The sequence below is a fragment of the Mustela erminea genome, chromosome 1 (genome assembly GCF_009829155.1).
Source record: "Mustela erminea isolate mMusErm1 chromosome 1, mMusErm1.Pri, whole genome shotgun sequence".
Lineage (NCBI taxonomy): Eukaryota > Metazoa > Chordata > Mammalia > Carnivora > Mustelidae > Mustela > Mustela erminea.
This window is the reverse complement of record NC_045614.1, coordinates 112266800-112291921: the sequence shown is the minus strand read 5'-3', so window position 1 is coordinate 112291921 and position 25122 is coordinate 112266800. Positions and strand designations below refer to the sequence as shown.

The 25122-nt window shown below is 42.9% G+C and overlaps 1 protein-coding gene, 1 long non-coding RNA gene and 1 other non-coding gene across 4 annotated transcripts in view; 1 reads left to right on the top strand and 2 right to left on the bottom strand.

Moving 5' to 3' along the window:
- Nucleotides 1-25122, bottom strand: part of ETV5 (ETS variant transcription factor 5) — a 58126-nt gene that overhangs the window by 28583 nt on the left and 4421 nt on the right. The window contains exons 6-7 of the mRNA XM_032338320.1: nucleotides 2019-2148; nucleotides 817-1104 (exon numbers count right to left, since the gene is read on the bottom strand). Of these exons, the coding sequence (XP_032194211.1) occupies nucleotides 817-1104; nucleotides 2019-2148 (418 nt within the window). The remainder of the gene's footprint in view (nucleotides 1-816; nucleotides 1105-2018; nucleotides 2149-25122) is intronic.
- LOC116587737 lies at nucleotides 177-23540 on the top strand. 2 transcript variants are annotated; one of them, XR_004284617.1, is made up of 6 exons: nucleotides 177-334; nucleotides 4048-4374; nucleotides 4636-4833; nucleotides 5151-5268; nucleotides 21975-22198; nucleotides 23165-23540. It is a non-coding gene; the product is annotated as an uncharacterized LOC116587737 (long non-coding RNA). The 2 variants fall into 2 exon arrangements; XR_004284619.1 differs by having other exon boundaries at nucleotides 177-338.
- On the bottom strand, nucleotides 7952-8058 carry LOC116581315. Its single transcript, XR_004282002.1, has one exon. It is a non-coding gene; the product is annotated as a U6 spliceosomal RNA (small nuclear RNA).

Below are 25122 nucleotides of genomic sequence, written 5' to 3'. Positions count from 1 at the left end.
GAAGGAAATACCAGTCACCATCTTGAGACCCTTGGTAACATCACTGACAACTCCCTACCTATATGTCTAGAGAGACTTGAAATAAAAAGATGGGTCTCCAGAACACCCTTTATAAAGGAAGGCCCCAGGCAACCAAAATTCTAGAATACCCAGATAATGGATTTACAAGGCTGGGACCTAAGATGTTAAGTTTGGTGTTTTTCGAGTAGGTTCCCTTTCCACTTTAGTTTATTTGATGAATGAAAGACTCTGGGCAAGTTATTCCTGATGTCTCAATTTCCTTATTGAACACAGGACCTACCTGGAGTGAAAACAGAAGATTTCTACCTCCAAAGTAGGTAATTACAAAAATGTCTTTAGTTAATTCCCTGTTAAAATATGTTAAAATCAGATGAATGATAATATGTTTTGTAATTTAGCAATCCTCCCTAGTACGTGAGTAAAATGTTAATAAAGTATTTGTAGGTAGCATAAACCAGGGTTTAATGCTAGCAGGGAGTATCCAGTGAGAAGCCACAGCCCTCAGTGAGGGTCAACAGACTGTATAACCTGGTTCTGTCAGTCTTCTACCTTCATAATGGGGGGATGGTACTAACGATCTCTCCTTTATCTACTTCATAAATCGTCTGGAGTACCTCAAGAACAGGGTGCTATATAAATGGGTCACATTCCTGTCATTTGTCTTACCTCGCAAGATGCCTCAATGCCATGAGAACGATATATGTCCCTGGGAAACATGACTAACTGCTTCCTTTCTCCTGGTGGGGCACAAGGGAGGGGATGAAGGCAGTGAAAGAAGCCCAGATCAGCACCCACCTCTGTTCTGATGGATACTGGTTTTCAGGCATCATCTTTGGCATCTGCAGGGGCTGATGTGGTGGCCGGGGGACCGCAAAGGTTTGCTGCTGTGGTCCAGATTCAGGAAGCGAGTGAGGGGCGGGGGCGGGGCCCACACCTGGTACTGGGCCCGCTGCGGGGGCGTGTGCAGAGGTGGGCAGAGTTGCCTGGGGTGGGGGGAACAGGGAGTTCTGATGGGTAGGTGACAGGGGGGTGGTGGGAGGAGTTAATGGCTTGAACCCAGAGGGAGGCTTCCGATCATAGGCACTGTAAACAGAAAGAGAGAAGGAACCATTAAGCCACGATGAAGCCATTAGCCTGGTCGCTGGTCTGGCAGGACAGCTAGGCTGGGTGGCAGGCCACATTGCCAGGAAATGACAGCATTAACATAGTTAAATTGCTGGCAGCCCCGAGGGAATATTTGTACCTCTGAAAAGTGACAAACACACTGCGTCACAGAGACTTGTTTAACACTTCTAGTGATTCTTCTCAAAGATAATTTTAGCCTCTGTTTCCGGTTTCCTTTTTCCCCCCTTCTAAAAGCACTCTCCATATATGCCATGTGTAGGGATGTGTGGGGGGGGCAGAGTTTGTGCCCTGGGGGGTTTCTGGCCCCCTCTCCCGAGGATTCCAGCGTCCCCAGAAATTAGGTTCTCAGTGGAAGATACATTTCTGCCGTAACATCGCTTGAGTTAACGACTCTTCTCCCCCTTTCCCAGGCAGATCTGTGTTTATCTTCTAGAGCAAAGACTGATTTAAAATTAAAGCTTCATTCCTGGGGCCTGGATATTCTTAAGTAAAGGGCACAGGCACGGGGACTTTTTCATATATTCTGATTTGAAGATTACTTCTTTGGTGCTTAAAGTTCACATTAACATATGATAGACATGAAGAAGTATATATTCCCTCCCTAGAAGCCCCAGATCAAATATCCCAGTATTCAGGGTTCTTTCCCTCAGGAGGGCTCAGTACCCCCTGTGCTCAGTTCCCCTGCAGAGCCCGTTTCACAGTTTAGCTTTTCATGTGCAGCACAAAGGCCCCCATTTGTACCAGCCCCCATCTAGAGGACGACATAGCCCTGAGAGGCGACTCTGAGCTCTACTCTAAGTGTCTGCTAAGGGTCCTTGAAGCAGCCTGCCGGGGGGCTCCTTTCCGGCTGGCCCTTCTGTGGGTCCACTTACCAATAGCTGTAGAGGCACTTTTCTCCATAGTTAGCACCGAGAGCCTGCTCGTGGCTGCAGGATGACAGCTCCGAGGAGGGGCTGTGCAGCTCCCGTTTGATCTTGGTTGGAGGTGGGGCGTGAAGCACCACTGCAATCAGAAAAGGGTTGGGGCCAGGTGGGGGGGAGAGGGAGGCAGAGAGAGGATAGCTGATTAACAGCAAGCACAATGCTTTCCTTCTGTAACCCCTGTCACCAGTGGATGGTTCTTGGAAGTCATATCGAGTCACATGCGGGGGAAAGCCAAATGCTGAAACACAGAGCCTTCCATCTAAAACCAATGAAAAGCTCTTTCAAGTCGGAAGTCATCATCTGACACTTTTAATTAGCCGTGTCTTTATTCCCCCATATCTGTGGTGTTGGGTCTACTTCCTTAAAACTCCTGCAGGGGGATGGTTCGTCCAGAAAAATGCAGGTGCGACAGAATACCAAGGGTTGCAGACATGGAAGAAATCTGTTTCCAAAAGGAACAAAACAGCCATAGATACATTGGGAGACAGTACACATTAACTTACCAAAGGCTTGAAACTTCTCTGGTAAGTATATTTCTTATTCAGAGGCATATAAATTAAATATTTGACTTTTTAAAAGTCCTTCCTCAAGCAGCTCTAAATATCAGCTCTGAGTAAGAAATACTGAGCTTTAAAGGCATTTCAAAAAATTTAAGAGCAAAGAAATACAACAATGGCTCAAACCTCAACCTTAGCTAAGGCTAACTGTGTAAGGACAAGTCCTGGAAACCTTTGTGCTTATGTCTGCTCTGTGCCTTTCCTACAGACCAACCCCTGAGGGTAGGTTTTCATAACCAATCTTTTCAGATAAGTGCCAATTACTTCTCCAAAACCGATGAAACAGTACACAGAGCTCTTGCGTAACGTTCGGAAATAAAGTGCATATTCCTTAAGTGATTTCAAGAGGGCAAAGTTTTTTCAAATCAAGGTGACTTACAGGGTAGCAAAATAAAACAAAATAAAACCAGGTTTGCCTCTTCTGTCTCATCTAGGAGCTGACTCATTTTAGTAAGAGCATTTTACCCAAAGTAGAAGGACAAACTCTAAAAGATGCTACACCACGGGGGCTGTTTGTTCCTTAGGAGTTAGGATTGCTGCTCCCAGTCCAGCTCTCATGAAGGATGGGAGAGAGACGAGTTGCCAGCAACTCTCCACCCTATCAAAGGTCTCATTAGATAGCTAACCACCATCACTGCCCTGGTATCCCACCAAAATTGAGGTCTGACTTAGCGCTTGCCCCTAGAACACTTTCAGGAGCTTAGTTCATTCTTAGTGATGATACCAGGCAGAATTAGCGAAACGATCATCTGTTTTCTGCTGAGAAGATTGAACAATCTTCTGGCCAACTGCTTGCTCAGGTGCCATTTACAACCCCAAGTTCAGGTCTCCAACGTGAACAAATGCGACAGATGACTCCTTCACAGATGACAAGTTTATAAAGCAAAGTCCTGCCAGTGACTGACTGGAAAGGACAGGTTTTTATAATTCTTTTCCTACATAATGCCAACTGCTTTTCCTAAATACATGCAATAAGTTCGGAACTGGAAGACTATATTTAGAAGTCATTAGAGTCGCTCTCGTGATTTTTTGATGGTGACATCATGGCAGCAACCCTCAATTGTTATCAAATGTTTTCAGACATTCAGACACAGAAAATGGCTAAGCTTGTTGTTGTGAGAATGTTGTTAGTACATGAAAAGGGAGAGTCAGACAGCTTGACACTGAAAAGCACTTCTCCAATGCAGTGGTATTCTGGTGGTTCTCAGCACGGTCCCTTTGTCATTGCCTCTCATTAGCCTTCTGCCATAAAAGTTTTGGAAAAATCATGAAGGAAGGTTGATGATGCCCCGGTGTAAACACAAGTTACATGTCCTTGAAAAGTCTACTTTTCTTTATCTAAAGAAAATCCTTTCTAATCATGACTTTATCTACATTTAGAAAGTTAATAATTTATGGTATCATCAATTTTCCTATTTCAGGTTTTGGAAATGTATTGACATTTTCACAGGATTATTTAAAAAGTTACCAGTTCTGCTGACAAGACGAACTCCAGAGGGTAAGCCAAAGTTGTCCGGAAGGAAACATTTTTCTAATGGCTTCAGGAAGAGCATATACCCATTTTGAAAGAGAATCTAAACTGACAGCTAAGCCTGATGTCTTGATTTCTTCAGATCTACACAGTACTCTTAGTGTGTAACCTATCATTTTGCCTCTAAAGTAAAATGGCATCTTCTACTACACCCCAAACTGTCTTATACCTGGAATCTTATGTTCTCTACACAAAGGAGGAGTTCAAGAAATATCTGGTGAGTGCTATGGTCTGAATGTTTGTGTCCACCCCCAGATTCATATGTTGAAATCCTAATCCCCAAGTGATGGTATTGGCGGCGATGGGTGGGGGCGTGCTTTGGGAGGTGATTAGATCATGAGATCATGTGAGGACAAAACGAGAAGAGAGCCTTCACCTGACCATACTGGCACCCTGATCTCAAACTTCCAGCCTCCAAAACTTTCAAAATAAGTGTCTGTTGTTTATATGTTATCCTGTCTGTGGTATTTTGTTACAGCAGCCTGAATGGACTAAGACAATGAGTGACTGAGCGGATTGTTTCCAATTAATTCTTTTAACCTTGAAGGCTGGGACCACTTCTACCCTACAAGGCAAGGCAGTGTTAGTCATAAATATGTTTTCCCCAGGAATGAACCACTGCAAAGAGAGAGAAGAAAGTAGAACATGGCCAGAGGAAGAATTGAAAGTTCCACAGGTCAGTGAAAAGACAATCATTAGGGGCCATTGGAGTGGTAAGGAAGAAGGCTCAGCTCTCCAAATGGACTGCTGGGCCAGAGGATGTGTGAAGGAACCTAATTATGGCATGCATTAGTCAGAGATAGTGGTGTATTTAAAGCAGGAACTTAGAAGCCCAAGGAATGCTCCTTGCTTTCAGTCTGCTCCCTCCTTTGTAAAATGAGATATGTGATGCTGCCTTGAGAAATACAGAAAATGGCACAGCACCTTACAGTGCTGTGATGTTGTGTAATTACACACTGTGCTTTCAAAAATAGAGTATTTAACTTCGCACAGGCAACTTCCTAAATGATGACAGAGACCTAAGACTACAAAGCATGGCGACCTACTGGAAAGAAGAAAGGTCATGAACTCCTGAGGAGGTTGGCGAAGAAATGCCAAAAGAGTTGACTAGGTAAGCTGATAAACATTTTCTACAATTAGAAATTTTGAGTTTAAGCTCAGAGTTACAGAAAATGGGCCCAATAATCCCCGCTGAATACAGACAACCTTTGCTGTTATAAAGATACCATTCATTCATTCATCCATTCACCCACTCACTGCGCATCTTCTATGGGCTAGGCATTCTGGAGATGCTGGGGACAGGATGTATGCCCCACAGCCATGGCCCCTTTTCCATGGCATGCACAATTTAGTGAGGAATCTGACTTCTAGCATCATCTCTTAGAGGCACTTACAGTTAGACTAAGACCACACAGTCCTCTTCATTCAGGGTCCTACATTTATTTAATTCCCAAAGGAATTAAAGTAATTGCTCAAGGTCTTGGAACTGCTATTAGAGGGGAAAGAAAGCAAGTGTTTCTGTCATTTCAGTAATCTACGGCACTGACAGAAATGGGAGACATTTTGCTCACCCACTTCGTACACTAAAAATAGAGGACACGAACCTTCCCACACCCCAACAAAAACAAAAATATCACATTACACCTGGTGGAGAGAAAGTACTCTAGAACAAAGAAAAAAATGAAATAAGTACTAAAACCTCTGGAAAAGAGCAAGGTAGACAGACAAGAAAGAGGCAGCCAGACAGACCCCTTAAGCATTTACTTTGTGATAAGTTGCTCTTTACATATATAATTTCAGTCCATCTTCCCAACACAATGAAAAAGCTACTTCTAGTATTCCCTTTCCATAGGATAGAAAACCCAGGCTCAAAAAGGTAAGTAATCTGGCATAGTCTCTTAGCTGTAAGTGGTCAAGATTCCTACTTAAACAGTGCTTAGTGACTCTACCATATTGCCTCCTGAGAGAATCTGCAAGAAAAAGACTAAATTCAAAAGGTATTAAAAGAAATGGGGGAAGAGAGAGAAGAAAGACACCACCTGAGAAGAGAGCAGAAGAATACTTTTTGCCAGCTCTCAGGGTCCCTCATGTTTACTCAGCCCTCATGTTTACTCTATAGTCTCCAGCGGGAGACACACCTGATACACCTGCATCCATCCAACTCATACCTTTCTTGTCCCTAGGCCACCAAAATGCCCAAGATCCCTCTTTCACTCCTATCTTGAACCAACATCTCTTGACTCCAGTAGCCTTTACTTCTTATCAATCCCTGTCACCCATTCCACCTAAAAGATCTCCCCTCCCTTCTATAATCCAGCTGACCAATATTTTCTGCTTATTAAGACAGCCATAGGAATTTGAAGACCTGGTATCTTCCACAGCCAGTCACTGACTGGCCAGATCCCACCTTATGGCCATGGATACCATCTCTCTGCCTCTCCTGTGAAAGTGCATCTAGACAATTCCCTCCCAATGCCACCTGTGAGGCAAGAATACTTTGAGTGAGCTAACTGGACTCTTACTGAACTTCAAAAAACTTTGTTAAGGATCCATACACTATGAGACTCTCTGCTTGTCAGGGGTAGGAAAGATAAGGATTCCTGTTTAACCAGATTTAAGTCTGTAGCTATGGACGTGTACCACAAAGTACAATATATTGCTTTGTAGACCACCATAACACCATTTTAAATCTAGATATTATGTTCAAGATCAATCAACTTAGCTTTATAGTTGGTTTTCTTATTAGGGAACTCTTTGGGAGATTTTTCTATCTGACACAAAAATCAAGCCTGAGGGACTCCTGGGTGGCTCAGTTGATTAAGCAACTACTATTGTCTCAGGGCATGATCCCAGGGTCCTGGGATCAAGTCCCACATCAGGCTCCTTGCTCAGCAGGGAGCCTGCTTCTCCCTCTCCCCCTGCTTGTGCTCTCTCTCTCTGATAGATAAATAAATAAATAAACAAATACTTTAAAATCAGCCCTGATCTTAGCCAACGTAATAAGGCAAGAAAAATAAATACAAGGCAAATGGATTAGAAAAGGAGAAATATAACTGTCATTATTCAAAGATGGCCTGCTTTGGTATGTAGAAAATATAGAAGTATCCCCCAAATATAGGAATCAGTAAACTAATTTACCAAGACCAATGGCTACAAGCCTAATACAAAAAAGAACCATTTCTGTATACATGTGAAATTTAAAAAATAAATTTAATAGCAACAAATGACATCAAATGCCTAGGAGCACATCTAATAAAAGACATGTAAGATGCCTAAACTGAGAACTATAAAACACAAGAAAATAAAAGAACTCTCAATATATGGAAGGATATATCATGTTCATCATTTAGAAAGCTTAACATTATAGCGATATGAATTCTTCCCAAATTTATCTACAGGCTCATTGCAACCCCAAAGTAAATCTCAGCACTACACAGAAATGAGAATAAAGACATCCCAATTACATTGACCAATGTGGAATCTCACAAATACGCTTAGTAAAAGCCAGACACAAAAGAGTACATACTGCGTTAGTCCATTTATATAACATTCAAAAGGACAGGAAACTAATAGATGGTGTTTAAGGTCAGAATGAAGGTTACTCTGAGGGTAGTGCCTGTTCAGGGGGCATAAGGAGTCTTCTTGTGCTCTGATAAGTTCTGGGTCTTGATCCAAATGCTTGTACAGTTTGTGAAGCTTTATGATCTATACATCATATCAGTCAAGTTTCTCTGCTTTTGTATTAAGTTTTTTAGTTTAATTCCAGCATTGTTAAGATACATGGTTATTTTGGGAAAACTATGGAACACTCCACGAATTTGCGTGTCATCCTTGCGCAGGAGCCATGCTAATCTTCTCTGTATCATTCCAATTTTAGTTTATGTGCTGCTGAAGGGAGTGCAAGTTTCTCATTTTTAAAGCAAGCAGCCCTGCTCAATAGCATCATTGAGTTAATACTTATTAAGAATTCTCAAATTTTAGAAAATCTTTCTTCTTTGATGGTATAGAAACAGTTTTCCAAAGAAATAACCCAATTGTTTTGAAATAGAAAAAATAGACAAACTGGCCCATTCAAGAGAAATAATAATTCCCTCTGCTGACAAAATCTGTTTCCTGCCCACAAGTACAGGCTTGTGGACTCTGTCCAAGGCAGCTACCCCATGCCAGTGCTGGCAGTGAACTTCACTATTACAGCACATACGATCAAAACAAAGGAAAACACTTTTGTTGAATGTTATGATGAACGAGTTTGATTTAAAAGGATTTTTTTTTTAAACTAAGACAAAACCCACCTCCTCTAATACGGCTTTCCTTTGGTGTCCCCATAATCTCAAAGTTTCAATTTGCCACTAACTTTGTTGTGAATACATATAACATTCACGTAGTTATTGAGCATTAAAGAAATTGCTGATCAGTGATACTGCAGTCTGAGAGGGAGAAAGACTAAGCCTATCGTTATTTCTCCCACTTCACACACAGGCTTTGCCTACTTTCCTGTTTATGGTCATTGCTCAGGTTTTGTTTTGGGATTTTCCTCCTCCCTTATTCAGTTTCAGTACCTTCATCTGGAGCAGACTCATCTTTTCCAAATGAGTTATGCAGGCCTGCCCTGGGGGGAGGACCTTATGTGGTCACACTCGACAGCCATGATCTTCTTACTTTACACAGAAAGCTGTGTGTCATGACAAAGTTGGTCAGAACCCCAACACCTGCTTCCAAATGGCATGTCCATGAGGCTACATCTTAGGTGGCCAGCCTATGTCTCCAGAGCTTCTCATAGCACTCCTGAATGTGGAATGTAGGTAGTCGTGGTCAGAGACTTCTTGAGATTCTGGAGTGATAGTCCTACAGTGAAGGTCTATTCTTGAGCTTTACTATTCCCTTTGCCCCAACTTTAGGCACTCTTCCTTTCTTAGACCACTACCATCTCACCTCATGTCCCTCCATAATAAGGAAATACGTACTGTTTAGTTCAAGAGTGGGGAGGTGGGAGAGCCCGAGACATCTGCCTGTATTATTCTTTGGTTATGGCAGTGAGTAGAGCACGAGGAAAGAAGGCAGGGGGAAAACCATCAAGCAGAAGGACATGGGAATATAAATAGGATGTAAAATGAACCAAAGAAGCCACCGGGAAGAGCAGGTGTGATCTCTTCTCTCCTCATGTACCCTTAATTTGTCAGAGTGCCCCACTAGCAAAGACCAGAGGCTTTAAGTCACCAGATGTAGTATCCCTTGGGATCTGTGGTTTGAAGAGCACAACAAAGCCAACAGGCCTACTTTCCAATGTACTGCTGCCTTTCCTTAGCTCTGGCCTTTTTTGGACAAATTCTGAGAAAAAGTGCAAACAGCCAGTTAGTAAGAAAAAAGAAGTAGAGAGAACGAGGCTTATTTTTTAAGTTCTACCTTATTACCAGAAGAGGTCAGAAATAGGTCTTTATTTTAGGGCTGAGTAGATTAAAAATTCATTTCAAGCATAAAATGTATTCCTAATGTTTCGATATTCTTTGTAATTGCTATAGCACTACTAGTGAATGACAAGGACAGGAGATAATACTCTGTTCTGGGAACCAAGAAGGTTCGAGGGAGATAAAGTAAGTGGATAGGTTCTGGCACTTAAAAGAGCATCTGGAAAAGGAGAAGCCTCTTGGATTTCCAAACCAAATAAGAAACATGCTCAAACCCATTTGAACAGTTAACATTAATTCTGCCTGGCAACAGTTTCCAAAAATAAAAATTTGAAATGTTATCAAATGTAGTTAGGGGGCACAAGTTCTAAAAGCAGAATTGGAGGAGGTATGGGAGAATGTGCTGTTTTCTTTAATATCTGACACAGCTAACCTTGCTAAGTTTAAATTTAAAAAATTGAATATAGTGAAAAATCACCCATAAATAGTAAAATCAACTATTTAGTAAGCTGTGCTAAAAAAATTTTAATGATTCCCTCAAAAGCCCTCTCCTCAAACATGCGCAAACTATCTCTGACCTAAATATCTCATCTGACTCACTGTTCTTTTATACTAGTATTTTAGGGTCAGTGTAATAACATGGGTAGAAGAGTAAGGGAATCAGCAACATAGGATATTTCTGGGCCTAAGGCCAGCATTTTTGTGTGTTGTTTCCATTTCTATGTATCCTTTAAAAATGTACCCCCCCAGGGGCACTTGGGTGGCTCAGTTAATTCTTGGTTTCGGCTCAGGTCCTGATCTCTCGTGAGATCAAGCCCCGCGTTAGGCTCCATGCTTAGGATGGAGTCTGCTTCAGATTCCCTCTCCTTCTCCCTCCCCCTCTATGCACACACACACCTATGTTCTCTTTCTTTCAAATAAATAAAATCTTTTAAAAAAGTACCCTCCCAAAACAACTGTCTAGGACCCTTCAAGAAAAGGTCAATGTTATGGGGGGAAAAAAGGACAGAGTGTTGTAAAGAAGATAAAAGGTAACAATAAATGCAATATGGGATTCTTAATTGAATCTAGATCAAAAACAATATAAATATCAGCTATAAAAGATATTTGGGGGACAACTGGGGAATTCTGAATATTACTGTATAAAAATTAATTTTCCTAGGCTATGTAGAATATTCTTAATCTTTGGAAATGCACACTAAAGTATTTAGAGGTGAAATTCATGTCTGCAACTTGCTTTTGAATGGTTGAGAAAGAAATAAATAATCTATACACAGAGAAATGAAGCAAATATAGGAATATGTTTTAAAAATCAGTCAATAAGGGGGTGCCTGGGTTAGTCAGTTGACTGTCTAACTCTTGATTTCAGCTCAGGTCATGATCTCAGGGTCAGGAGACCAAGCCCCATGTTGGGCTCCATGCTCACTGAGGAGTCTGTTTGGGATTCTCTCTTTCCCTCCCCTTCTGCCCCTGCCTACTGTAATAAGTAAATCTTTAAAATAAATAAATAAATAAATAAATAAATAAATAAATAAATAAATCAGATGTATTCCATCTCCTCTGAGATACTTGGAGGGAAAAAAATGCCTTTAACTTATGGTTGACTAACAGGTCAAAAGTAGATGTGCTAAAAACTTCAAAACCATGCATTCACACAAGTAAAAAGTCACCCCTGGCTCATTACCAAATTGGAAGGGTACTATCCTGTTTATCCTTGACCATGTTTGGATAATACAGCTCCAGGAACTAAAATTACACAAAGACAAATGTTGGTCACATTCTAACATCTAAGCCAGTGGTTCTCAAATGTTTTTTGGCCCTGCTCCACTTAGAAAGGAGAAAGGAACACCCAAGAGAGGGCAAAATGAAAATCACCACTTCTACCATCATGACTATGGCCCATGGCCACCTTCACCATTGTCTGGGTAAAAAGACAGTAATTACATAAGTACAATACATTAACAAAAGTAAAATCTATCAGTAATTCCATACACATATCAATACACACATAACAGAAACTAAAACATATGCCCAACTCAAGACCACAGAGCATTCTTGGGAAAAGATGGAGAACGTCTACCCTTGTAAATATAAATGTGCAACAGGTTTAGAACATTACCAGAACAGCTGGACAACTCCTTAGATTTTATCCCCCCAATCCTCAAGAGGACACAGTGTAGTCGTCACCAATCTGTGAAGATTGGCAGAATAAAAAAGAATTAAAGTCCTCTTCCTTGAGGTTCTCTTTTGTTCTCTTTCTTTCTACACAGCTGGTTTGGCTCCTTCTGTCCAAAAAGGCTGAGCAGAGCCAGGAGAAACAGCTTGAAATGGGTGGCCTTGGCTTTTGGTGCTCGGAGCATTAGGGAAAAAAGGCACAAAGTGTCTGAAAGGACAGTGTCAATGGACGAAACCAGCTTACCCAGCCAGACCAGCTAGAAATGCAGATGAAAGCCCTAAGTTGTGTTTTAAAGGGATGCTGGCTTGGACAACCCCCTGTGCATTTGTGTATTGGGAATCAAGGATGTCAGCAGGACTCTGGTGTGGAATCAAGGCTCTTTACACAACTCATGGGAGATATGACAAACACCGGCAAGGCCAACACCTAGGTGAGCACACGCACACAGGGACTAGGATTTCAGGGCAGACTCCTTCTGCAGTCTCTGCAGGAACAGCTTCATTTGTCCTGGACAGAGTCCTACATGGAGAAAGCAAGGCATCCTCCCTGGAATAGATTTGGTCTCAGAAGGTAAAGGGAAAGTTCTCTTTAGGATTGGCATGGTGGCAATATTCAGGATTTTAGATTGGTGATTAATTACGATGGTAGGGGTGGGGGTTTACGGTGTTGTTTACTCCAGGTTATTTTTTCCTACTTATCTTGCTGCTAGTTGGGGACCAAGGGACTGAGTATTATCACCCTGGTGGTATATTTCTGGGCCCCAGGGTACAGAATCAACCCTGAGGTAGCAGAATTCATCAATGAACAATTCTAGAAGCCCTTCCTAGACGGCCAATATTATCTTCTCTACAATAAATATCACAAGAGCCAAAATAGGAACTGATAAAGCTAGTTCCCAGAACATCTGGCTTCAGGAATCAGATTTCTTCTATGCAGTGGGAAAAACCTATAGTCAGCAAAAGAGAGGCTTCAGGAATTAGAGTGTGGACCAAAAAAAGCCAAAAACAAAAACAAAACAAAACCCAACAACAACAACAACAACGACAACAACAAAAACCCACTTTATTTTTCATGATTTAGAGCTAGAAACTTGGGGTAATAGAATAAGCTCAAGAAAAAAAGACTTTGACCTTGTTATCATGACGTGGACTGTGGGAAAAGGCAGACCCAATAAATAGGATTGGGGTTACGCTGGTATTCGGAAAGGACCAATCCAAAAGTGAGATTCAAGTATTCTGACCCTGCATGAACACGGCCTGGGGAATACCAGAGTGAAAGAATAGCTAGGGAACCAGGTCTCGTAAAGAAAGAGAGGTGAGGGAAGAAGACAACCTTTTTTTTGCCGTAGGATAGGTGAGGTTATACTAAGTATTTGGAAATCAAGAGCTGGCAACGTTTTCGAGGACACTAGCCCAGGGATCATGCTGGTGAGATCCTGTTACACCGGAGAGGCACTTACTTGCAAGACGGGGTGGGGACTACATCTCGAGAGAGCCCACTCTCAATTCATGACTGGGGCGGCAGAGAAACAGGGTTAGTGGGGACATCAGAAGATTACTTCAGACTTCCGAAAATGGCAACCCAGAGGCCTTGAATACAAGAGTTAGAAATTAAAGGGAAGGAAAAGGAGCTTAGAAAAGCACTGGCCCAACTCTGAAAATGTATAAATAGCATTAGTGAAAAGTGGTATCTGAAATATCTCTAAGTGGCCACCTGCAAAGGCAGTAGAATTCCTCCCAGGATACAGGAATGAGAGTTATTGATAGAATTTCTCCCACCTGGGTTTTAAATTAGACAACGGAATTGATACCATGAAGCAGTTGAAACCCTGAAGCCGTGCTCTGGAAGCCTCTTCCATTTTCTGTTTACCTTGGATAACCCTAAATCTTTGCTATGGTCTGGAGCTCACGGCGACATGGGTTTAGGCTGGGCCATACATATTTACTGAACTCGCAGAAACTTGCCTTCTCTGGGGAGATGCTGGCTGTATCTAGGACTGCCATTGGAGCAAGGACAAGGTGTCACAATGCTCACACTGGCTGGGGAAAGTAAAGAGTTTCTAAATTTTGTCTTGTATAGGGCCAGTGTTAGGACATTGTATACCCTTACTGCTCCCTGTAACGTGGAATAGATACAAGACAGATCCGACAACGGAGAAATCCAACTTCAAAGATGCCAGAGCACATCTGTAGTTCAAGCTCGAGGGGGCCCCTGGTGGAAACTTCTGGTAGTCGGCCCCCGCCCCCTCCAACAAAGCCCTTCTGGCAAGGGTAAAAGCAGAAAAAGAGAAAAACCAGTTACAAAACAACTGACATTTCTCTGTGACTGACCTGACAAGGGGTTATACTTTACAGGAAAGGGCTTTATTGGGAGTTCTCTTAGACTGCTAGGATCATATTATTTGAACTATAATGTTTGTATCATCTAGTGACTTCATGTCATGGGGACAGGAATGGGATGGTTTGGAGGTTTGACTCTGCTAGGCTCAGCTCAATGATGACAACATCCCACAAACAATTCCCTCCCTCCCCTTCTCCCTCCTTCCACTGTCTCCTCCAGCAAAGGCAGCAGCTGGCGGGCAGAACCAGCACATGGTATCCCAGAATCAAATCACCAGCTGAAATACTGTTGGTCAAAAGATGAAAAACTCAATTTTGCCCATGAACATCAGTTTGGGAGGTCACTGTGCAATACACAACTGTAACCCAAGAGGTGGGCTAGTACCACACAAGTTGACCACTCAGAATACGGGGGAGGGGGAACTACCTCTGCCTCCAGGGGGGCTCAAGGCTTTCCCTACCTCTTTACTCCCCCTCCAGAGAGGAGAAAATGTGATCCAAGTGAAGGATGACATTCAGGCTCTAAAGGAGAGAGGGGGTGGGGGTGGGGGAACAGCGTTTGCTAGGATGAACAAAAGTGGTCCTCAAGGCTATTTGCCTCTTCTGTCGTGAGGGGCTAGAAGCTGTTGCCCACCTCCAAAGGCTGCACAGGCCCTGGGGAGAGCTCAGGGTAATAACATGCCTGTTGTAAGCCTTAGAAGCAAGAGTCCTCACGGGCTGTCCAGTAGCAAGTCTGCCAGGGTAAAAAAGTTGGCAGGTCCTGTCTTTTCTTGTTCATCAAGTAGGAGGAGAGTTTCTAAATAGAATTTGGGATATTGACCTTGCCCTTTCTTTAAACTCCATCAGTACTAACAATAATGACACAGATGATTTTTGAAGGGTTCTATTCTAAGTCCGCCTAAAAGAGAAGGAAAGAGATTCTTTGTATGAACCCTCCTTAAAAGAAGTGGTCATGTCGGTAAAAGGAGCCCACTTTGGACGGAAGTACTGAATCAGGGATGTCCTGACTCACCGATGGGGAAGTGTGGGGAAGAACAAGGGTCTATCCCAGAACAGCTCCTTCTTGTTCTCAGCACAAAACTGCAAATCTTTCAAGTAGTGATTTCCAAATAGAAAACCTCTGTTATCAAATCAGGAAGATAATTTAATGCCAATGGTAGCAGAGAGGTGTTTTTTTTTTTTTTTTTTTGACCCAGATAAACTAGTCTCAGATTTACTTCAAGTTCACACTCTCCACACCTCAGTATTATTTTTGAAATGGCTTGGATCTGTGCAGTTTCTTTTCTTCAAAGACTCATTTATCCTAACAACTTAGGATTATTACTTTAGAATTTGAAAGTAGAAACCTAGAGGCTTTGATTAGAAGAGGTAGAAATTAAATAGAGGAAAGCTTCGAAAAGTACCAGCCCCATGTTGACTGAGTTAGGGCTTGTGTATTAACTGAGATGGGGTTCTTCCACCAAAATATTTTGTACAGAACGAATATATCTAATTGCATCAGTGTGTCATATCCCCAAATTTGTGGGCCACTGGCGAAACCAGAGCGTTGGACAGTGAAGGAAAAGGGTTGTGCGAGTACAGAGACCTGACTCAGAGGAGAGTCAAGATAAAAATGAGTGGTCTTTCTGGCTTTGAAAGAACCACCCCATTTTGACTACCCCCAGGTGGGTCTTTTTAGACCCACAGCCCAGAAAGCAGGTTTCTACCTGGGGCATTTGGTTACTTTCAAGCTGAAGAGACTAGGAGGATGAAACGGTGACTGACTGGCCTGCTTACCCCAAAAGGAAAATCTGAGCATTATCCATACTAATTCCTTTCCTGGGGCAGCTGCTCCAAGAATTTAGAACTTTCACCAATATGATAGACAACCATTTGTTTGATTTCCACTTGTGAGAAACAGGTCTATAAAGAGAGCCTCTGTGGTAGAGAGGACAGGATGGCTTCCTTTCCTGTGGGCCTTACGTCAACCACAGATTATACCGTGAAGGGCTGCTCACGGCGGGAACACACTGTCAAGAAAAGAGGAAACAGGGCGTTTTTCCTGAATGGGGAAAAAAATGCAAAACTAAACCTTCTTTAACACCGTTCCTATAATTTATTCCCAATTTATGTGATTTCATCTGAACTAGCATTAAAGAAAAGTGTTAATGATACTTGAAACAGGACTTAAGCACTGTGGAAAATTTTATCTTTGAACTTAAAATCTGACAGGAGAAAAATCCAAACTCTAGAGAAATTAGGGAAATCAGCTTCTCTGAGAACCATTCCTCTATTTCTGGCCCTCCTTCTCCTAAAAGCAGAAACTCGGCAAATGTGTCAAGGGTGTCTACACCGTGACTTGTTCTCTAGCACATGCAGTCTGACTGGGAAACATAGCATTAGCTGCACAAAGTCTAAATGCAGCCTAGGAACACTTGGCTTGTATATGTGCTTAAAGAAGGAATTAGAAAATGAGAACTAGTCCTACCTCGTTTTTTCCTATGCATCTCTAAAGTCATCCCAAGGACTCTCAGAACTCTGGTTTTGAGATCCTGTTTCTCTGAGCAGTTAGAAGCTGCTGCTGGGGGCTGCTGAAAGACGGGTTGGGAAGGGAATGTGACAAGAGAATGGGGTATGTATGCAAAATACTCACCAAGTACTGGCAGTGTGCAGAGCCCCGCGCTAGGACTGCAGCAGAGAAAGAAACAACATGGGGGTTCTCTGCTTTTCGAGAGATTGTTTCCTGTTTTAACAAGAATGTACATTGGGAAGCAGGGGCGAAGTTTAATATTTATCAAAATAGAAATGACATTAAAGCCCATTGCGGCTTTCTCCTCACTCCTCAAGAAATTCCAAGAGGGAAAAAAAGGAAAAGGGAGTTGAGGGGCAGAAATCTTCTGACGTGAGGACTCCCTGGGCATATGCACAGGCACAGGCACAGGGAAGCCATCACTAAGTTACCCACCCCCCATTAAGAGTCTGATTCGGACACTTGGGATAGACATTCCAGGATCTGGTTTTCACTATGGGCAGGGCAGCCCCCATAGAAGACACATCCCTTCCTTGAATCTACCTTTCCTATGAGAAAAGTATAAAGGACCCTCATTATGTGCCCTTTCAGGGAGTCACAAAGCCTTTCCGGGCACTCAACTAAAAGTGTTTCTGGTAGCCGAAGTCATCCTCAGCCCCTCTGGAAAAGCACAAATGCCAGCATCCTCTTACAGGGCTGCTCTCTAGGGTCACCTCCTGAGAGGCTTCAAACTCTCTCTCACAAAAGAACAATCTGCCCAGGCCTGTTCTTTTTTTTTTTTTTTTTTTTTTAAATAAGGAAGGGAAGACATTCTTGCAGGCCCAATTGATAGCAAAGGAAATATTTCAGGGGGGAAAAAAACAACTTCTAGTAAAACACAAATGCAAAGAGCCTCATTTCAGGTGTGAGGATAAGGAGGAGGCACTCGGAAGAGCTCTTTAAGACCCCCGAGGAAGCTGCACTGAATCAGTATTAAGTTTTGTTTTGCTTTTTTAACGGATTGTCCTTTTCATGTTTATCCCATGGCCCTGGTCTAGCCCACGCGGCCCTCTGGGGGTGCTCTGTGAGCTGTTGGCCAAGAGGGTGGATGGTGTCTCGAGGGGATGTGGCTGAGGACATCTAGAGTCCCCCTAGAACCCGGCCTCATGTGGGGTGAGGCCGCTCCGGTTTTGGGGTTGCTCAGAGGCAGGGTTCTTTCTGGTACTTCCTGAGATGTTCATTGGAGGGGGCCAGGCATCTGATGCGTGCTGGAGAAGGGTCACAGCCAGAGCAAGGCTCCCCTGTAGCTCAGTAAGTCTGGGAAGTATCATTTTAAAATGACATGTATCCGACCACAGTGGGAAATTAAACAGGACAGAGAAGACCAAGGAGTAGGGAAATTACAGCTTTGTCATTGCCGAGTCAAAATGTATGCCTCGCCAAGAGATCCGGGCGCTGCAGAGAACACCCGATCCCCAGGCCCACAGTCAAGCCTGGACTGAGTGGCAAAGAGCAGACAGGAACCTTCACTGGGAATGAGAGCTCCAGCCCCACCAAAAGCAAGCGGGAGATAAAAGGCTAATATCCTCAGATCAAGTCTCAACACCCCTCTATCCAGGAAAGCTACACCACCCTCTTCTGTTAGCAGCCCCTTCAGACAGCTCCAGTTAAAACGGGAATAAAAGAGAGGGGACTGGCCTCCGTGGTCAGGCGCAGCTCTACCTATGAAGCCCAGACCATCCGTCCGGCAGCTGCAGGGTTAAAGCCAGCACTTAAAAGAAAACTGGAACCCCATTAAGCCCAGGCTCATTAAGCCCAGGCTCGGAGAACTGGGAGCAGCAGGGAAGCCAAAGGAAACTAATTTTGGAGGTTCTCCAAGCTGCCAATCACAAGCATATTTCTAACAGTCCCAGTGTTGTTTGAGTTGCTTGTTTTTCCACAGGCTGCACAATAGGGTCTGGTTATTCATTGAAAAAGTCTGCAAGGGAGCCCCGCCCTCCATTCACAACCAATTTGGAATGCTCCATTCAGGCAAGAGGGGGACTAGGCAGCTCAGCTCGCTGGGGCGGACGGAGCAGAGCCCAGCTGTCGCCGCAGGGACGCTTGCTCGCCCAGTGCGCTGTGTTTATGTAAGAAATTCAGACACTGCAGGCGCCTACCTGCTCTGCTCCCTCCCTGAGATTCAGAAGGCCTGAAATCTGCAAGGATGGGCAAGTCGGCTCCAAGTAAGGTCGGCAAGCGCCCGCCGGCAAAAGGGGGAAAGGCGAACTACCTTGCGTTGCCCTGTTCAGAATCCGACTGTAGCTACCAGCTGAGAGAAAAGACTTCACTGGTATTTCTCCTGCCCCCAGACAAGCTGGTTGGCATTAGAGGACAGCTCTCTATGGAAGTCAGCCTTAGCAGACTCCTTGCTTTTCCCTTCACTGCCAGTAGCTACATGGGGAGCCACCTGGCATCCTCCTCAAGGGAGAGGGTCTCCGGAGACACTACTAGATTCTCTGGCTGCAGAGGGGGGGAGGGTGCAAGCTACCTATTATGAACAGCTTCACAGTTCCTTTCCTGGCTTCACATCCGGCTTGAAAGGTTTATAATCCCCCCCATCCCCCCACCCCCCCACCCCCGCCCATGCCCAAGAGACATCAAAAGGGAGAGCACGGATATCTTGGGGTTGGCGGGTGCAATCCACTCCAAGGACAACGCAAAGTACAAGGCTAAAAACTAGTTTGGTTTCTTAGAGATTTTTTCCCCCAAATCTTCAATAATTACCCTGAAGATCTGATGAAGCCAGTCTGACAGCCAGAGTTTATTTCAAGAAAGCATCCTACTTTGTGAAAATCAAATCCACAAGATAAATTAGCTCTTGGGTTGTTTCCTTTTTTTCAGAACATATTTGGCTATTTTCAAATACCTCCTCTCTACCTCTTCTCTTCGCCTTCCCAGGCCCCTCCCCCACACTAGTGAACACCAAGGGCAACATGGGATGCATTTCTCTACAGCTTTTCTGACCACAGAACCTCCATTCAATGGTCTGCTCTGCAGACCAGTGGCAAACTCCTGGTCTCTTAAGAGCTAGATCTTACTCTGCTCCCTGGAGTCTTTGCGCCCTGTCCTGCAACCTTCCCCTGAGGTTTCCTCATTCTGGGCAGGGGAGCCCCCACTCTGTTTGCTTTGTGGGGGCTCTTCCCTTAAGAAGAGCTGCTACTCCCTTGCCAAGCCTAAGGAGTACTTACATTGTGGTTACACACACACACACACACACACACACACACACATTCTCTCTCTCTCTCTCTCTCTCTCTCTCATTTGCGCCCACCCGCATATACAATGGGGACCTAGTATTTTGCCCCTCCTTTAAGCCGAGCCTCTTAGAGGGCTGGGACAATGATAGAAACTGACGACCAAATCCTCTGTTAAATGAGCTTGATGAGTTCACAAAATGAATTTTTAAAAAAGCAACCTAATCCGGTACTGGCAGCAGCAAGCCTGGCACTTGTCCAAGAGCTGGGAGCTGCAACATGACAAGACTCTGAGCTCCTTGGATTCCAAGTGGAGAAGCACTGTGTGCCAGGGCACAGATGGGGCCCAAGCTGCCTCAAGGGCAGCCGTGCGCCCGAGAGGGGGCTGTCAGCCTCTGAGGCTGGTTCTACTTTACCGCCATTAAAACTGAAGTCACATGTGGAGGCTACAGTCCCTTGGTAGAGAATCACACACCCCACCCAAGCCTACCACCACGAACAGTTTTCCTGAGACTGGAATGAAAACAATGATACCCCTAGATGGTAAAAATCGCAGATAATACAAATCTGCAGCTCTGTCGTGCCACCCATATCTTAATCTTACAAAACTAGAAGAATGCTGAAAACAGGGTAGATGGTAATTTCTCGAAGGATACCAGGATTTTGTGAGCTCTGGAATTTACATAAGTGATGTGCCTGGGGCAGACACACATGTAATTCCCCGTCCCAAGTTCTTGCCAAACACAAAGGACTGGAAAGGTTACTGGGTTTTATTAGAGGGCTAAGAGCAGAAAGACATCAAAGAGGAAGAGAAAAAGTCATTGTTTTTAATAAGCCTAACTGAATTAAAGTCAGAGAAAATAGATTTCGTGTGAACATATGGCTCTCTTAGATAAATGGGGACTCTAGGTCTTGGATCCTTAAGATCCTATGGATCTTAGAGGCTATCAAAACAGGAAGGATTTCCAGTGCTTAGAACCCTCTCTGTGGTAAGGTAGTGGGCTAGAACAAAGACTCTGAAAGATACACTGTAGCCTAGAGTCATATGACCTCTTCCCTCTACACCCCCCCCCCCCCCCGCCCCCAACACTCCTGTCTTCTACCCTCAGAACTTCTGGCTCCCAAAAAGGACAAACTGATAGCTTTGAGTCCCTCACATTTCTCATTTTCCAAGTGCTTAAAGTGCCTACTGTTACTTTCTTAGCTTCCAAACAAAAAGACTTTGGGACCATCTTTTCAAATAGAAATGGTCTAAGACCACAGAGCAAGTAAACTTAAGAGTCTTGCTCCAAAGTGGGCCCCAAATGATGTGCATTCACTCTCCAAAAGAAGGCTCTGTCTCTACTCTATCAACTTCACATGTAGTTAAAAAAAAAAAAAAAAAAAAGTCCAGTTGAATAATTTCATATTAAAACAGGATTAAGATCAATGCGTTTTAGGCTCAAGGGCTGCCTTTTTCCCGAGCCACCTATTACAATGTATTTATGAGAAGTCGATTTTATCAGTTAATTAGCCAGTCCTTAGGAAATTACTAGTACTTCCTCCGATCGGTCCATTCTTTTTGAAACACAGATCTAAAAAAGAACACTTCAAGGGGAAAATGAGGTCATTTGGATTTTCAAACAGTTCTCTAAATTATATTTGCTATGGAGGCCATGGTTTTAAAATAAGATTTTTATCATGCCTTTTCTCCACTATAAAATATTTTTGTTATTCAAGATGCTGACAGGTAAACATTCACAATATTACAATTCAAACAAATGAGTGTAATTAAAAGAAAATTAGAACTGAAATCTGCATTTAAAAAACACTATTGATATATCCTAAAATCTAGTAATACCTTTAAGTGCCAAGTCAGTCCAGAAAAATTAATGTAAGCTCCCCCTCCCCAAACCTAAGCACTTTGAGTTCCAGTCTTATCCATGGTTTTGATTTATAGTTAATTCTATGAAAATATACAGTAAAAACATATACACAGCTAACCAATGACCCAGAGTCCAGGTATGCAGCTCTGTGTTAACACACATATTTAGCTATACACACATTTATATGGATATATATGTACACAAACTTATTTATATTATATAGGATGTATACAGATAAGCTTTGTCTGTATGTACACTAGTGTGCCTTATAGGAAAGATGTCAGTTTTATAATTTTTCTGTTTTATAGATCTCTTCCAAATCCTAGATGGAAAAACTCAAAGCACCAAGATATTTAATAAGTTTTTCAGGATCACGGAATGAAGAGAACTGAGGTGTCAAACTGGTTGGCCTATGGTATCCCTAAGTTTTTTCTGAGGGCTGGCTCTAGGTTTTTTGGAATCATTAGGGAGAGCCTGGACCACACCTGCATGTGCCGATACCCCCCAGCCCTGCAGCTCTGTGAAAGCTTTTGTAAGGATAAAATTTTATAATTTCTTTTTCTCATTTCACCTAACCCCTCCCCTTTGCCCCAACCTACCAGTCAGTCTCTCCAGTTATCTGGACCTTATATTATCCCTTCTGTAAAATGAAGGGGTTAGGAAGGCTATGTCTACAAGGGACCTGCAGCTCAAACAATCTAGGACTTCAAGGTTACTTCTCAGGATCAGGGGACAATCGGGGGCATCAGCAGAACCTCTATCGTCTATAGGTTGCACTTTCTGTTGCCTTGAATTTGATCTTTAAGAGTTTCCAGATGGGGGGATACTTTGCTAATGTCTGTATTTGTGAGGTAAGGTGAAATCTATGTAGCTAGAAGTAAGCTGAACATTTCTCTAAGACTTACAAGAACAACGGTTTCATTTATTCAAATCACACTTATGGATAGATGCCTCTGGGTAGGAACCCAAATCTGGAAAACTTACAAAACATAATCTCTTTAGAAGCTGAGCTCATAGCACTTACTGAAAAAAGTAAGCCATAATCTTCAAAACTGACATTCTAAAATAAAAATTACCACATTACTTAGTATTTCTTTTTCTCCCATACACACACACACACACATACACACACACACACACACACACACACACACACACACACAGACTCTCTCTGCCTTTGCACCCTCCTACACACACACTCTCTCTCTCTCTGCCTTTGCACCCTCCCTCTCTCTCTCTCTCTCTCTCTCACACACACATACACACACACACACACACACACACACACAGGAAAATTAATCAAATCATCTTAAAAGGACCAAGTATAATCAGTGTGGCAGGCCACAGAAGAATATTTGTTATAAATGCTTTTGCTACTATAGGGAAAAGGTTTACTTTACTGGGCAAGTGCAGTTTGGTTTACAGTTCATTGATTGGCTGATTCAAATCAACTCATAAAGTTTTATTAAATTTGAATGAGTTTCTCCTCCTCCCCTAGAATAATCATGGGCTCTTCCAGAAGGTGACTGCAGTCAAAGCTGATCCTCAATCCAAGGCTGTGAGAGGTGCTCCCAGAGAAGTCTGCCCAGCACCCCCTCCATCTCCACTGTCAGTCACAACTGCAGTCAAACCAGTCACAAACAACAGGAAAGGCGAACAGCTCAAGAACATCCCACCCCAACCTTGTACTCTTTCTTAACTTCTAAGGCAAGCTGATCTGCTTGAAGCCCTCCTTCTTAAAGCTCCATCTCCCGAAATAAGAGTCAGAGAAGCGGAGAGAATGATTAAAACACTTTTTGAGGCTACTCAACTGTCTTTTTCATCCTTAAAGGACAGAAAAGCTCAACCTTAAGAAGTTAAGGCAAAAAGCAAACAAAAGTAAAAAACACATCCCACTTGGTAAGCAGAAACCTCTCAAAGCATCTCCATTTTAGGTAGGTATGGCAATTTAATTGAAGAATTTAGCACATTCTATTGGCTGAGTGGGAATTATTTCTAAGGAGCCAAAACACATTTATTGATTCCTTCACTTTAGCCTATTCCTGCAGATAAACATCTCTCATCTCAAATATAAATCTTGTTTACTGACATCTTTCTCTAAAGAGCATACCTTTGCTTCAGCACATGAAATCAATTTGAATGCAGTCATCTCAACTCCCTCTTAACTCTTTGGGTTACAGAGAAACAAACAAAAGTGTCATAAAAGCATTTCAAAGAACTTCTGCCAAGAAAGCCACCTCCCAAGCAGACTGCAGTTTATGCTGCTCTGAGCAGGAACGGGAAAGGCTGGGCCAAATTGTCAACACAGAACAAAGTGGGATTACAAATCCTGTCTTTTATCTTGCAACACACACATGGACACACACACGCACACGCACATACACAATATTTGGGTTATCTTTATTTAGCCTTTTAGTGGCAACCTTCCCAAACACTTGAAAGCAATCAAAGGGCATTAATTAACATGCATGCCCCTTCCTATAGTAAAACTATAGCGAGTTCTGACATCGCTAAGGTAAGTATGCATCTGTGGGCTAGAGTTTACTCCCTTTTAAATTTCATGGCATTGTGCCTTGAACAGGGTGCATTAGAGAATGTTTAGCTGGTACCTCTGGTCTTTTATCCAATAATTTCGAAGAGCCAGCTTTTACTTAGATACAAAGAACCCTCTCTCTCCCGTGGCATTTACACACATATACACACATAAACACATACACACACACACAAAAAAACAAAGCAGGGAAGAATTTGTTGGTACAAAATGAGAAATCGAATCCTTGCCTGGCTCAGGTGCTTGCTATTATAAACTATGACTAAGAGACATGAATTTCTCTATGATGCAACCCTCAAGAGAGGCAGCATTTTCTCCAGGCCTCTCTTTAAACCTGCTCACTCGCCAGTGACTAATGCTCTCTAGAGCTGCCCTGTGCTGCTCACATTTCATCAGCTGGCTTTGTCCTTGATAGCTCTGCCTGGACCATAAAAGCTCCCAAACCTGTTGAGGACAGCCCGGAAAGATCAGCACAAAGCTAACCATGCCCTTGCCAGCACCGAGAGCCATCTTTTGAGCTTCCCACTGCGTTTATTAACACAATGATAGGGGCCCTTCACGAACATTCGAAGAGTAAGTTTAGACTCCTCTCTGAAAGATAAGTCCTGAACTACATGAAAAATAAGAGTCAATCAGGTCACACCGTGACCACCCTGTGTCAACTTAGAAGTAGAAACAAAATTGACAACATGTTGGGTGAGGCCACAATTAACTGGAATCTTCCATTAACTATTTTCTGCACCTTTAAAAGAGAAAAAAATGTCAGACTCATGATCTGCATAAAGGAATTAATTTATAAAACAAACCAAAAAAAAAAAAACCCCATAAAATAATGTCTGGTTAATGGATGTTAAGTCCAACATCTTATTTATATGATATCTGTTGATTGATAATTCTGAGCTTGA